The following is a 15,907-nucleotide window of genomic DNA, read 5'->3' on the forward strand; positions in this document are numbered from 1 at the left end:
ACGAATAAAATCTATTCTATCCATGTGTCTTGCCCTAGTCCCTTCCTCTATACCTAACCTCTTTCTGTCTACAGATTGTAGTAACTTCCTTATAATTAATGCTTAATACTCATATGTGAACAAATGCATATCATATTTATCTTTCTGAGTCTCAGAAAGCTATCTCAGCCAAAATGAGTTATCTCAGCTGGAATAACTGTTTCTAGTTCTGTCCAATTGCCTGCAAATTTTAAGATGTCATTTTTCAACAGCGGGAGTAATACTCCATTGTGTACACGTACCACTTTTCTTTTATTCACACTTCTGTTGTTGTTTCTAATTTCTAGCTATTATGAATAGATCAACAATAAACATGGTTGTTTCAGTTAGGGTTCATTGCTGTGAAGAAACACTATCACCTAGGTAACTCTTAGAAAGGATATTTAATTGGGGCTAGCTTACAAGTTCACAGGTTCAGGTCAGTATTATCAAGGCAGGAAGGATGGCAGTGTCTAGGCAGTCATGGTGCTGGAGGAATCAAAAACGTCTATATCCTGAGCGGAAGGCAGCCAGGAGATGATTCTCTCCAATGTAGCTAGGAGAAAGTTCTTAAAGCTCACCCCAACAATGACATCCTTCCTCCAACAAGGCCACACCTATTCCAACAAGGCTGTGGCACTCCCAATAGTGTCTCATTGTACTGGGTAGTCAGTGTAAATATTATAATAGGTTATGAACATATGACAACCTATCTAATAAAAAACAAAAATATATTTTTCTTTATGATTTGCATATTTCTCATCTTCATTCACACATTGGACACAAGCTACTTACAAGAGGAAGCAGATAGGACAATGACTTCTAAAGATATTTATATCTTCACCTCCAAAATTTTTGAATGAGTTAAATTACTTTACAAATTAGAATTAAGGTCGCAAATCAAATAAAGCTATGAGGTGATGGGAGAAAAGGACCTTAGCTAGACAAAAGAGAAGGCCTTGACCAAAGGAAATTGGCAGCTTCTAAAAGCTTCCAAAGACAAAGGAAGGAGTTCTCTGATAGGGCCTGTAGAAAGGAGTTGATGTCATTTCATATCTGTCAACACCCAGTTACTCATAGTCAGAACTTTAAATAACTATATTTACAGCATTACATTTTGGTAGCTGCTGGTGTCATGGATCCCGATCCTGCTTTTCCTCCTTCTCCTCTTGCTCCTCACCCTCTTCTTCCTCTTCCCCCTCCTCTTCTTCTTCCTCCTCTTTTCCCTTCCTCCTCTTTTCAGAATTATCTATTACTGAAACAACACTAATAAAATAGTTCATTTTTCAAATGTGTCTTAAGAATTGCCAGCCTGTTTATATGTCCAACTGCTCATTTTCAGGAGGCAATCCACAACAGGCAAGAAATAAGAAGGAATGAAGAAGAAGTTTCTAAAGGACACAGAACTGATGTCTTCAAAGCTGAAATGGTAATTGCCTAAGAGCACAGTAACGTTCAAACAGTCTTCAGAACTGTGTAGAATTTCTGACTTTCCTCTAAACATATGCTTTTGTACATGTATTTAGTGTAAATATATAGCAGTGTGTCTAACCCCACTTTCCAGCTGGAAATACTTTTTTAAGACGAAACAAGCATCCTAAAAATATGCCTGCGGTTAGGTACTGTTCACATATGTTCTGTTATAACTTGCATACACATGAAAATAAACAATAGAAATGGTAGCTAGCATCCGTCAACACATACAAAATTCTCAGAGGAAAAACACTGTAAAATGAAGATTACGTTCACTGCTCAAATCACCAACTTCCTCAAAACAATTATTCTTTTTAAATTGTCTTTAAACACAGATGTCACATCTTGAAAAGCACACGGAGGAAACAAACCAAGCTTCACAGTTTCGTCAATATGTTCAAGAAACAGGTAACGGTCTAGTATTGGTCCAGCTCTATCCTTGTCCTTTGGGTGTGTCTGGGTTTGCAGGGCTTTCAAAAGCCAGTCCTCCCCACCAAGTAACTTTAGTAGCTATGACTCATGTTCCCAGAGAGGGCAAGATAGCATTTCTGCATATAATTAGATTTTGACTCTGGTAGTACATGTAATATTTTTTAAATAGCTCATTGCCCATCAGAGCTATGATAAATTCACCTAAACGCCAAACAGTTGATAAGGTAAGAGCTACTGAATTTTTTTTACCTTGAGACCTAGAATAAAACTTATTGTTTGTAAAGCACCCTGACAATAAAATTACCCACATTATGTTAATAGTAATAATTAATTTAGGAATTAATACATTTAATTCTCAAAACATAAATAAGAGTTGAGATTTCAAGGAATTTTCTCGATGTTTGCATAATATAAAGTGCAGCTGTCCACTTGTACAAGACTTGCTTCTCTGATGAGATGAAAGGAAAGATTTAACCCTTCTGTGTCCTAAATATTCCTTGAGTCTTGCTACATAAGAAAGGCAGCATTCTACTTGCCAGGTTTGATGACTCACACAGGTCATTTAGTAATCCTGACATTTAGGAGGTTCAAGCAAGAGAATGGCTGCAGGTTCAAGGCCCACCTGTGCTATACAGTGAGATATAGGCTAGCCTAAACTATAGACTGAGAAGTCTCAAAATATCCAAAAAGAAACAAACAATAAGAAGAGTAGGCCTCCATTACTCATTTTGTGCTTCAGGATGTTTTATTTTTACTGAGTGCAGAATTAGAGCACAGTTGCAGAAATTTTGAAACTATCACGAGCCACCAGAAATAATCGCTCCAAATTTTTAAGGTTTATTTTTATTTTTGTATAGTGTGTGTGTATAGAGAAAAAAAAGAGACAGAGACACAGAGACACAGACAGAGATAGAGGAAAAGAGACAGAGATATAGAGACACAGATAGAGACATAGAGAAAGGGACAGAAGGACAAAGACGCAGAGAGACAGAGAGAGACTGAGTGACAGAGAGAGACATAGACTGAGAGACAGGGAACTCTAGGATGCCAGAAGAGGGCATCTGATCCACTACAGTTGAACTTCCAAGCTGTTGTGATCTGACAACATAAGTGTTGTGAGGTAAACTTAGGTTCCCTGCAAGAGCAGCAAACTATCCCCGCTGCTACCCCAACTCTCCTGCTCCCAACTCCTACAGAAAGTTTTCTGTTCCTTACTTAGTATTTCTTGCTTCACTTCTATATTTCTAGCTTAAGTAATGCTCTGTGCATAAATCTGTCCTTTGGTTCTTAATCCTTAATTTCCATTATAGGAAGTTTAACGAAACAAAGCACTTTCTTCTCAAGTGCCATTTTATTCATTAAAGAGTATCACTGTTACCTACTTCTCTTTGTAGTCATTGATACACCAGAAGACGAAGAGATTCCTAAGGTTTCCACTAAGATTTTAAAAGAGCAATTTGAAAAGACTGCCCAGGAAAACTTCCTCTACTCTGATAAAGAAACAACAACCCCAGCCAAGTGTATAAAGGTAAGGTAATTTCTCTATACAGGAAACCATTAGGTATTAGTATCAGACTTAAATACACTAAAATCTAACGGCATTTTCTTCACAGAAAATTTTGAACTAGCTTTCATAAAAAGAGTATTGATCTATGAGGTAGAATAAGATCTCTCCAACCACTGGCTCACATGAAGAAAGTCATGTATGTTTTAAAATTTCTAACATCAAATAAAGTATTAAGTTGATTTTAAATGCCAGATTGACACATGCTCTGTTTTAAATGCCACAAAGCAAAAACAAAAATCTCCACAAAAGTATTGTAAGACTTTTTTCTCTTTTTCTGAATATTACTCTTCTTATCAAGTAAAGAGGGAAAGTTTAAGAATATTTATAAATGTTAAGCCAAGCATAGTGGCATACACCTTTAAGCTCAGCACTTGAGAGGCAGATGCAGGAAGAGTCCTGTGAGTTCCAGGCTTCTCAAGGCTACAAAGAACGATTCTGTCTCAAAAAATGTATTAATAATAAAATACTGAGTTACTGGTTGAAAAAATATATATTAATGTTGAAATACTGAGTCACTGGTTGATGGAAAAGCATTGTTATTATTTAAAATAGAATGATATTTATTAACACACATTGACTGTTTTTCCAAGTAGGATTAGACATAATGCATGCCTATTTCCCAAGGAAGTCATCACAGCAGAATCCTGGTGTAAAGTAGGGCTCAGGAAATCTCCATACTACAGTCATCGTTTTAAGCTTTGATTTTCTCTCTTAAAGATTGAAAATGACAGTGAAGAAACCTTAAAGCCATCATCGGCTATGGGTACCTCTTCTTATACTTCAGCCAGGCAAAGCAAGGAAACTTCAACCTCAAGTTATAGTAATCACAGTCTGACTTCAACAATCCTGGCACAAGAAAAGGGCACTCCTTCAGGAAAGATGGAAGAATTTCCTCCTCCCCCACCTGATGTTTTTCAAACACCAATGGATGTGACAGCATTTTCCCAGTCCCCTGAATTCCCCAGCCCTCCTAGAAGACTGCCAATGCCCAGAGATGTATATTCCAAGCAACGAAATTTGTATGAATTAAACCGTTTATATAGGCATATCCATCCTGAGTTAAGAAAAAACTTAGAAAAAGATTATATCAGTGAGGTTTCTGAAATTGTTTCTAGTCACATAAACTCAGGGAACTCGATATCAGCAGGTGTACAACAAGCTCGGTATGTTTTCGAAAATACGAATGACAGTTCTCAGAAAGATTTGAGCTCAGAAAGAGAAAACCTGGAGTGGGATGAAATTCTGAAAGGAGAGGTGCAGTCAATTCGATGGATTTTTGAGAATCAGCCATTAGATTCTATCAACCAAGGTTTTACAGATGAAGCGTACACTTCCAAAGGCATTGCTGACCAAGAACTCATTGCTGGGGGTGACGTGAAATATACGACTTGGATGTTTGAAACTCAGCCAATAGATGCATTGGGAGTTCCTTCTGCTGGCACTGAAGAAAACACTGAGAAAATTCCTGAGCTAGCTAAAGGAGATGTTTGCACAGCAAGGTGGATGTTTGAAACAAGGCCTTTAGACTCAATGAACAAAATGCATGAATGGGAAGATGAAACGGCATCTACTTTTATAAAGGACATAACTGGGGGAGATGTCAAGACTGTGAGATACATGTTTGAAACTCAACAACTGGATCAACTTGGACAGCTTCACTCAGTGGATGAAATGAACTTATTACAACTCAGATCAGAGCTCAAAGAAATTAAAGGAAATGTTAAGAGAAGCATAAAATGTTTCGAAACTCAACCACTGTATGTCATTAGAGATGGTTCAGGCCAAATGCTAGAAATTAAAACTGTGCAGAGAGAAGACATTGAAAAGGGAGATGTAAGGACAGCACGCTGGATGTTTGAAACGCAGCCTTTGGACACAATAAAACAAGACATCACGGAAATTAAAGTTGTTCGAGGAATATCCATGGAGGAAAATGTCAAAGGCGAGGTGGGTAGAGCAAGGTGGTTATTTGAAACTCAACCACTGGAGAAAATCAAAGAAGAGTCAGGTGAGGCTGTCCTGAAAACAGAAGCAGTTGTAGGGATAGATGTGTCTAAAAAGTGTTGGATGTTTGAAACGCAGCCATTAGACACTCTAAAACAATCTCCTGATACAGAGAGTGTATCACCTGAAGAGAGGATAGGAGGTGACGTAAAAACCACCAAACATCTGTTTGAAACACTCCCAATAGAGGCCTTAAAAGACAGCCCAGATGTTGGAAAGCTTCAAAAAATCACTGCCTCTGAGGAAGAAAAGGGCGATGTTAAGCACCAAAAATGGGTTTTTGAAACTCAACGTTTAGAAGATATTAGAGAAGATAAGAAGGAATATACCCAGACAGTGAAGCTAGAAGCAGTGGACAGAGGGCATGTGAAGAACTATACACATATCTTCGAATCCAATAATCTAATTAAGGTTGATGCATCACATCAAATTGAGGTGGAAGGAGTCACAAGAGGCACTGTGGAGTTGAATAAATCTCTCTTTGAGACAACCCCACTGTATGCCATTCAAGACCATCTTGGAAAATACCACCAAGTAAAGACAGTCCAGCAAGAAGAAATAGTAAGGGGTGATGTAAGAAGCTGTAGATGGCTTTTTGAAACAAGGCCCATTGACCAATTTGACGAAAGCCTTCATAAATTTCAGATAATTAGAGGAATATCTGCTCAAGAAATACAGGCAGGGAATGTGAAATCAGCTAGGTGGCTGTTTGAGACCCAACCTCTTGATTCAATTAAATATTTTAGCAACGTGGAAGAAACAGACAGCAAAACTGAACAGAGTACTGATATTGTTAAGGGGGATGTCAAAACCTGTAAATGGCTATTTGAAACCCAGCCAATGGAGTCTCTTTATGAAAAAGCTTCCTTGATGACGAACTCAGAAGATATTCACAAAGGTGATGTTAGAACTTGTATGTGGCTATTTGAAACTCAGCCACTTGATGCCATAAGAAATGACTCTGAAGCCACAGTAAAACTGCAAACTGTGAAACAGGAGGAGATACAAGGTGGGGATGTCCGGACAGCATGTCTTCTTTTTGAGACAGAAAATCTGGACAACATACAGGGCGGTGAAGGGAAAGAAACGAAGCCCGTGGAGATGGATATAGAATCTGGGGATGTCTCTGGCATGAAGTATAAGTTTGAAAATCAGTCCTTAGACTCTATAAGTTGCAGTTCGGAGAATGTTTTGAATAAGATCAAAACCCTAAAAATCGAAGACATTCAGAAAGGCAATGTTTTAAATTGTAGGTGGCTATTTGAAAATCAACCTATCGATATGATAAAAGAAAATCAAGAAGGTGATGGATTGGTTAAGACAGTGACAGACATACAGGGTGGAGATGTGAGAAAGGGATGCTTCATTTTTGAGACGTTTTCTTTAGATGAGATTAAAGATGAATCTGATGTCATCAGCACCAGACAAACAAATACCGAGGAAGTAATAAAAGGTGATGTAAAAAGCTACAAGATGCTTTTTGAAACACAACCACTCTATGCGATTCAAGACCAAGAAGGGTTTTATCATGAAGTGACAACAGTTAAAAAAGAAGAAACTATTCATGGAGATGTACGAGGAACAAGGTGGCTCTTTGAAACAAAACCGTTAGACTCAATTAACGCATCAGAAGATGTATACATTATTAAATCTGTCACTCAGGAAGACATTCAGAAGGGGGATGTGAGTTCTGTCAGATACCGATTTGAAACACAACCACTGGATATGATTTCAGACAAATCACATAATATTATGCCCACTATTGACCATATTCAAGGAGGCAATGTGCAGATGAATAAACAACTATTCGAGTCTGAAGGTGGTGACAAGAAGAATTATGTAAGAACAGTGAGCATCAATGAAATACAAAAGGGCAATGTTAAGACTTCTACTTGGCTCTTTGAAACTCACAGCATAGATGAGCTGGGAGAAGTGTCCACCTATGAAAATATCAAGACAGTCACCCAGGAAGACGTGCAGAAAGGTGACGTGAAGCAAGCAGTGTGGCTTTTTGAAAATCAGACATTGGATTCCATTAAGGAACTTGATGAAAGTGACACCAAAATAACCAAAGAAGAAATTCCTCCGTCAGATGTCAAGACAACAACGTGGCTCTTTGAAACGACACCTATTCACGAATTTAATGAAACTAGAATAGAAAAGGAAGAAATTATTGGTAAAAGCATTAAAGAAACCTTGGAAGACCTCTACTCTCAAAGAGTGGTTGAAGCTCCCGGAATCATCATTGAAGCTGATGAAGTTGGGGATGTCAGAATGGCCAAATACAAGCTCATGAACCAAAGGACTCCTGAGATCCAGAAGGAAGAAGTTATCAGAGCTGACCTTGGAAACATAATGATGAACTTGCTTTCCCAAAGAGACTGCACAAAAAAGGAGATATTTATCAGTGAAGAGGAGAAGGGAAATGTCAATTTTACTAAAACCCAGTTATTAAACAGATCAATGGAATTCCATGCTGAAAAGGAAGAGATAGTAAGAGGGGATGTAAAACAAGCAATCCAAAAGCTGTTCTCTGAGGAAAGGTGTGCAAAGAGAGGCATATTAATTCAAGAAGATGAAAAGGGAGATGTTAACATGACTATCTATTGTCTTCTTCATGAGAATGCTGGCGACAAGACTAAGCGTGAAGACATACTGGGAGGTGATGTGAGGCGCACTATTCATAACCTGTTGTCTTCCGCATCAAATGATAAAATATCTGAAAGGACAAAAATCGATGCATCGGAGAGGGGAAATGTTCAGTTCTTCACAACATGCATAGAAACTGGAGCTTTGGATTACCTCAAGCAACTCCAAACAGGGTCAAATGAAACACTCACAGCTAGAAAGCAAGAAGGGGAGGAAGAAATAATTGGTGGTGATGTTGAGGGAACAAAATTCTTACTAAAGAAAAGACAGTCTTCTATTGAACGCACTGTTAGTGAAACTGATATCATCCCAGGAGATGTGCGTAATACAGTTAAAGTCTTCATGACGGAGCCCCAGAGTGCATCTTTTAAGACAGCGAAAGAAGAGATTGTAAAAGGTGATTTGAAATCAACCCTGAATTCTCTCAACCAGGCCATGAATCAGAAAGTAGTGGCTAAAACAGAAGATATTATGAAAGATGACAAGGCAGCTATACTCAAGTCACTTAAGGAGTCAGGTGGCAGACAGAAAGAACATAAACAATCTGCTAGCATCTCTAGTGATATTGGGCAAGCTATTGAGTGCCTTGAAAAGGCCACAAATACAAGGACAGAAATATTGAAAAAGGAGCTGATATTAGATGATCTTAAAACATCATTAAGGTCTTTGAAAGAAGAACAATACAGTTTCAAAGAGGTTGGTAAACAGGGAATGGTCAAAGATGTACTAGGATTCTCAGAGAGACAAGAACTAGGGATTCATCCAGCAGCTGTCCAGAGAGAGAAAAAAAGCCTTCTTCAACCAGTGCCAGGACCATGTGAGCCAGCAATCAGGCAGCAAGCAGGACCAGGCCCTCTTGATGAAGCTACACAGAAATCCTGCCATCGGTCTTTAACAGAAGAAAGAACTGAGGCTAATCTTCCCAAAGCCCCTAAGGGCACTGTAAAGATTGTCATTGATCGAGAACAAAACAACGATGCTCTTGAGAAAAGCCTTAGGAAAATGTCTAATTCAGAACATAGAGCTATGAAAAATGTTTTAGACATGGGTGACAGAAGGGGTGTCTGGACAGAGAGCAAAGAGTGTCTGTGTAGTGACGACCATATGAGCAAATACGTAAGTGCAAGCATGTCAAGGAAGAAAAGTCTAAAGACCAAGGAATCAGAGAATGTGAGAGAATCGAAGGACGATGTGAGCTCCACCCAGTCTGTGGATAAAACATTTAGGAAGCAACAGACTCAAAACTGTGAACTGGGGAAGGATCACCAGAAGTCTCAGTTCCAGGATTCCTATGCGAAGAATCAGAAAAATACCCAAAACATTAGTATGTCAGCAGAAACCCAAAGTTACAGACCAGACCCTACCCAACATCCAGTCAGCAATCCAGCTGGAGAAACGCTTGAGATGACAAGGGACTTTCAGAAGCAAGCCTTGATAAGACAGGAAAAGCAGAATTCTAATAAAGATATGAGGAAAAATGACATGGGCCTTCAACCTCTGCCTGTAGGGAAGGACGCACACAGTGCACCAGGAGTGACAGTCTCTGGGAAAAACCACAAAAGAACTCAGGCACCTGACAAGAAACAGAGAATTGATGTTTGTCTAGAAAGCCAGGACTTTCTAATGAAGACAAATACTTCCAAGGAGTTAAAAATGGCAATGGAGAGGTCCTTTAATCCAGTCAACCTTTACCCTGACTGTGGTGTAAAAGAAAATGAGGACGCCCTTCCTCCTCCATCTCCCCCTCCTCCTCCTCCTTCCAATGCGTCATCTGAAATTGAATTTCCTCTCCCTCCTCCACCACCTATAATGCTGTTGCCTGAAAAAAATGAGTTTCCTCCCTCATCACCCACAGAGAAGTCAAGGGCTGAACTTGAGAGCCTCCCAACCCTGCCTCTTCCTCCACCACCAGGAGATGAGAAATCTGATCAGGAATGTCTACCAACATCCCTACCTCCTCCCCCTCCCACAGCTCCATCCCAACCAGCACATCTTCTTTCCTCCTCTGTTTTAGAACATCACAGTGAAGCATTTTTACAACAGTATTCCCGAAAAGAAACCTTGGACTCTCATCAGCTTCACTCACAGGCTAAAATCCTAACAGGAAAATCACCACCCCCAACACTCCCCAAACCCAAACTTCCCGAGAGAATCAAAGCTAAGATGAGCCAGGATTCACCAAGCGGTGAATTGGAAAGATCTCTGTCAGATGTGGAAATTAAAACTACCCTCTCAAAGGATCAGAAAAGTTCGCTGGTGGCAGAAAGCCGTGAGCACACAGAGGCCAAGCAAGAAGTATTCCGAAAAAGCCTTGGAAGAAAACAGCTGTCAATTAGCTCTGCAAACTCCCTCTCTCAGACAGTTCCAGAAATCCCAGCACCCAAGGAAAAACAGACAGCACCCCTTGTTAAATCTCACTCATTCCCATCAGGTTCAGAACAACAAAGTCCTAAGCCTTACATGAGAAAATTTAAGACACCCTTAATGATTGCGGAAGAAAAATACAGACAGCAAAGGGAAGAGCTTGAGAAACAGAGACGGGAGAGTTCTTGCCATAGCATCATCAAAACAGAAACCCAGCACCGCAGCTTATCAGAGAAAGAGAAAGAAACAGAGTTACAAAAAGCAGCTGAGGCAATGTCCACTCCCAGAAAGGATTCAGACTTCACTAGGGCACAGCCCAACCTGGAACCTAAAAGCAAGGCTGTGATCGCCAGTGAATGCTCTGAAAGCCAGCTCTCTACAGCTTCCACATTGACAGTCGCTACCGAGAGGCTCCAGCATGTTCTAGCCGCTTCAGACGATAAGCTTACCCTGCGACGGGAAGGCACACAGAACTCAAGTGACACCCTACAATCGAAAACAGCTTGTGAGATTAACCAGAGTCACAAGGAATGTAGGACAGAGCAAACATTTGAGCAACACGTGGAGAAGTTGCCCTTCCCCCAAACCAAACCCATTTCCCCGAGTTTCAAAGTGAAAACTATCAGGCTTCCAGCTCTAGATCATACGCTGACTGAAACAGATCTCAGTTCTGAACGCCGCGTAAAGCAATCCGAAATTGACGTTCAAACCAGTACTAAAGAAATGAATAAGGAAATTAAGAAAACCGAAGTGAGCACACAGTGTGATAATAAGCAATCTGTGGCTGAAAAATATTTTCAATTACCTAAAACAGAGAAACGGGTGACGGTACAAATGCCCAAAGACTATGCAGCGAAAAGTCATCAAAGCAAACTCCAAACAGTTCCCAAGAAGCATGGAGGATTGGGGGAGTTTGACAGAGGGAATGTCCTGGGGAGGGAAGGAAAAAATCAGGACTCCTCCATGAGCAGTACAAAAGAAAGCAGGGTAATAGTTGAAAGAAAGCAAGAACATCTACAGGACCAGAGCGTACCAAGGTTAGTCCAACAAAAGATTATCGGTGAAAGCCTGGACTCACGGGTTCAGAATTTTCAGCAGACACAAACACAAACTTCTAGGATTGAGCATAAAGAACTGTCCCAACCTTACAGTGAGAAAAAATGTCTTAGAGACAAGGACAAACAACAAAAACAGGTCTCCTCTAACACTGACGATTCAAAGCAAGAGATAACACAAAAACAATCTTCATTTTCCTCTGTGAGAGAATCCCAGCAGGATGGAGAAAAATGTGCCATAAATATATTGGAATTCTTGAGAAAACGTGAAGAACTACAGCAGATTTTGTCTAGGGTAAAACAGTTTGAAGCAGATTCAAATAAAAGTGGCCTTAAAACATTTCAGACACTGTTAAATATTGCTCCGGTGTGGCTGATAAGTGAGGAGAAAAGAGAATATGGAGTTCGTGTTGCCATGGAGAATAATTTAGAAAAAGTCAAAGAAGAAATAATACATATTAAAACTCAAGCGGAGGAGATGCTCGTTCACTGTGAACACGTAATTCGAACAGCCATGATGGCTTCCCAAACAGGAAAGCAGAAAGATAAACCTACCAATCTTAATGAAATGCCACTGAAAGTGTCTAATGTTAATCTCAGCTCTCATAAAGGCACTGAACAGAAAGAAAGTAAATTTGTAGAAGAAAAATTAGCAACCCGCCAAGTAGCAACCCATTCTGAGGCAGCAACTCATAATCCTGCTAAAACATATCAGGAGGCTAAGGGGGACGATAGTAAGATGGCTCCTCCCTCTTTGAAAACTCGCCCACCATCACCAACTTTCATCACCATAGAATCCACTGCCCGCCGAGCAGAAACATCCACTAAGAGTGAGCTTTCTCAGTCCCCTAAAAATAACAGTTGTGTTGAACCTCTACCCAGAAGACCCATGGAGCATACATCTAGGCTTCCCAGAACAAGTACATCACCTTCCCCACCAAGGAGTCGTTCAGAACAACTTGTCAGACTCAAAGACACCACGGCCAGGTTAGCCAAAGGCACTATCCCTTGTTCACCAGGAACCCCGGTTCCAGTTGTCGAGAAGAGATCTGAAGTTGTCATGTCTCCAGCCACACTCCGCAGGCAAATCAAGATAGAAAGCCGTGGCGGGGACTCCCCACCCACCATCACAATACCTGTGAGTGTAAACCACCATGTCGTCAGTGGTTCCTTCAGAGAATCAGTAGACGCTCAAGAGGCAGTGAAGAAAACAGAAAAAACAGAGACGTACGTTCATAAAGACAAAAAGAATTCTGTCAGTAGCGCAATGCCAGAGACTGAAAGCTATGACGCAGTTGAAATCATCCGCAAGGTGGAAGGGCCCCACCTATCAGAACACAGGGAGAGATTTGAAGCCACCAATCAAACTGTTCAAATGGCTGAACATTTTCTGAATGGCCACGAAAATGAAGTAAACAGATGGTTTAGGGAATTTGAGAATGGCCCAGTTTTCGGAGCAAAGACAGAGAGAAGAGCTTATGCAAATGGCGAAATAAACCACAACATGAAACAAGAGAGTCATACGTTTTGCAAGGAGGAATTTGGATTAGAATCTTCTGAAACTGCTAATTTTACAGGCTTTTCTTACAGACATCCTAGAGAGCATCGAGCAAAAGCCCCTGCAACGCAGCCCAGGGTTCACTCTGAAGCCAGAGCTCTCAATGAGCATTTTTTGAGCGTGGATGCGTTCGACAGTCAGATTGTAGAGTCACAGGTAGCAACCTCATCATCACGGAGCTCAGAGGCAGGCAGATCTGGATTTGATTTTAAGCATGCCCCACCGACCTATGAAGATGTCATCGCTGGCCACATCCTAGATATTGCAGATTCGCCTACAAACCTCAGACGGAATTTTCAAAAGACATGGCAGGAGAGTGAAAGAGTTTTTAAGAGCGTGGGATATGAAACCTCGGATGCACATGCGACAGAAATGAGCAGGGCCTTCCAGGAGGAATCGGCCTTTTTGAGTGGTAAATGAGATTGGAGAGTGCGAAAGGAGATTAACCCATGGGAAAGCATGCGTGCCAAAGCCAGATGATTTGCAATTAAAACAGTGTGTGGAAATAACCAAGTAACAAGCTAGAACTAACGGCTGACCACGAGGGCTTCTGATTCTCTACTGGCCTTGCTCTCTTTACTTGCTTTTGTATAATAACATCTAATATAATCTTCAGTATGCATTTCTGAAACCTGTTCTTTAAACTCCAGTTAAATAAGAGCTTGAAAGAAACCATAAGACATAATAACAATAGTACTGCCTATTTAGTAACTGTGGAACTGTGATTTGCTATAGAACAAAGCAATTATTAAAATTTCCTAATAAAATTGACTTCATTAAATAGTTTATGGAGGTATCAGATCAAAACCTTCATCCTGGTATTGCTATATTTCAACTGCATACTTAAATAGCCTCTACATTAAATTCAATACACGTAAGTGATGACCCCAGACAGAACTCACAGGATACATACGTGCAGAACGGATTTTCATCAATCTGATAAATATGTAGGTGTAACAATAAACATTTTAGCTGTTATTACTGAGTTGGAGAGATTCGAGCCACAGAACCCAGTATTTTCTAGAACTGATATTTTCACCTTTATGAATGTAAACTCTAAATGACAACTCAGTTGGCCCCATTCGGATGCGGATAAGCCATACGTATTAAAACTTGATTATGTTTGTAAGATGAGGACTTTCACTCATTTGAACATAGTACATGACATTTTTAACATCAGAAGATAGCTCATTCCATTTTATTCTCCACACTTTTTACAATTAATGAGGCTTCCTGATCAACAGGATTGGATGTACTAAATCGGCATCATTAATACAGTCCACTCTTAGATGGAAAGAAATAGCAAACTTAAAAATAAAAACCACTGAAATTAATAATTATGCCTCTCATATTTACAACGCATGTGTCTATTTTATCAAGTTAATATGGCTTCTTAATGCGCTTGCTTCTGGCATAATTAAGCAAAGCTGTCTAATTAATTTCAAATGTTCAGTTTTTGTTAAGACAATCCAAAACCATAGACAACACACAAAAAACCTGGTGTTAAGTATAGAAATATGTCCCTACAGAAATGAAAAGGGCAAAGGAGTCCTCTCTTCTTACGATTTATTTATTTTGTGTATGTGAATACACTGTACCTGTCTTCAGACACACCTGAAGAGGGAGGGCAGCAGATATCATTACAGATGGTTGTGAGCCACCATGTGGTTGCTGGGATTTGAACTCAGAACCTTGGGAAGAGCAGTCAGGGAGTGCTCTTAACCGCTGAGCCATCTCTGCAGCCCAGGAGTCCTCTCCATCACAGAGGTGCAGAGTGTGAGCACTGAAGTAGTTTCTGTATGAAGGACCTTTGACATACTTGCTTTTGTAGGTAACAAACACAAATGCTGCGCTATTCTCAGAAGAGTATGGTGAAAATTAAAACCCATATTTAATCAATAGATCTCTGTCCACTGTAAGCCACCATAGAAACCCTGGTTAGTGAGGTAACTACTGTGATTTATAAGGGCTATCCTTCACAGGGGAGCCATGGGAAGTGACTCTAAGTCCTGAGACAGAGAAGCAGAGAACATAGAAAGAGTAGATGCAAGGATCCAGAAGGCTATAAAAATCTAAAGCCAGTTAGGTAACAGTAGAGGCCCCTGCCTGCACATTTTATATATGGAAGAGTATCATTGCAGAGAAGTTAATGGTTGGTGCCATTAGGTAAACCTAGAACTGTTGAGAAAATATTTAATCAAATATTATACAATATTTTTGCTTATAAAACTGTATGTACTTTAGAACGATTTATCTATACGGTTTTAAAAATTGAATTTTGTGTAAAAATTCATATGTATGGTAGCTTAGTTGCTTGAAATGATGCACTTTCTCAAGGCTCCTCATAAATTTAGTGTATATGTCTAATATATTAACATAAGTTAGTATAACCACATTTATGTGTTTGTTATATAATTAGCCAAGGTATTCATACGGAATACATGGCAAAGGCATTAAATCTTTGTTCCAGATCCTGACACTCTATGCTAATATATCCTGTTCAGAGAAAGGAGACAAAAGATTATTGTTAGAGCTGTTTCCCTTTATCTGCATGGCCAGTTAGTGTATTATTTGTTTTCTTATGCTTTTACAGTTGCGACTGAAAATAGAAATATATGAGCCTTTATACATTTTTATTTTTAGAAACTGTTGGTCCAAGACAAGGAAATCTGCATAATTTGTCAAAAGACGGTTTATCCAATGGAGTGCCTCGTAGCAGACCAGCAGAATTTTCATAAATCTTGCTTCAGATGCCACCATTGCAGCAGTAAACTGAGGTAAAATGTC

General features: G+C 39.8%; 1 protein-coding gene across 2 annotated transcripts in view; it reads left to right on the forward strand.

Moving 5' to 3' along the window:
* Positions 1-15,907, forward strand: part of Xirp2 (xin actin-binding repeat containing 2) — an 86,882-nt gene that overhangs the window by 57,887 nt on the left and 13,088 nt on the right. The window contains exons 4-8 of one of the 2 annotated variants that reach the window (XM_017591688.3): positions 1,361-1,447; positions 1,827-1,899; positions 3,318-3,451; positions 4,208-13,532; positions 15,780-15,897. In XM_017591688.3, coding sequence (XP_017447177.1) covers positions 1,361-1,447; positions 1,827-1,899; positions 3,318-3,451; positions 4,208-13,532; positions 15,780-15,897 — 9,737 coding nt within the window. Of the gene's footprint in view, positions 1-1,360; positions 1,448-1,826; positions 1,900-3,317; positions 3,452-4,207; positions 13,533-15,763; positions 15,898-15,907 lie in introns of both variants that reach the window. The other variant, NM_201989.2, reaches the window with a different exon arrangement.

This window comes from Rattus norvegicus, chromosome 3 (assembly GCF_036323735.1).
Source record: "Rattus norvegicus strain BN/NHsdMcwi chromosome 3, GRCr8, whole genome shotgun sequence".
NCBI classification, from domain to species: Eukaryota; Metazoa; Chordata; class Mammalia; order Rodentia; family Muridae; genus Rattus; species Rattus norvegicus.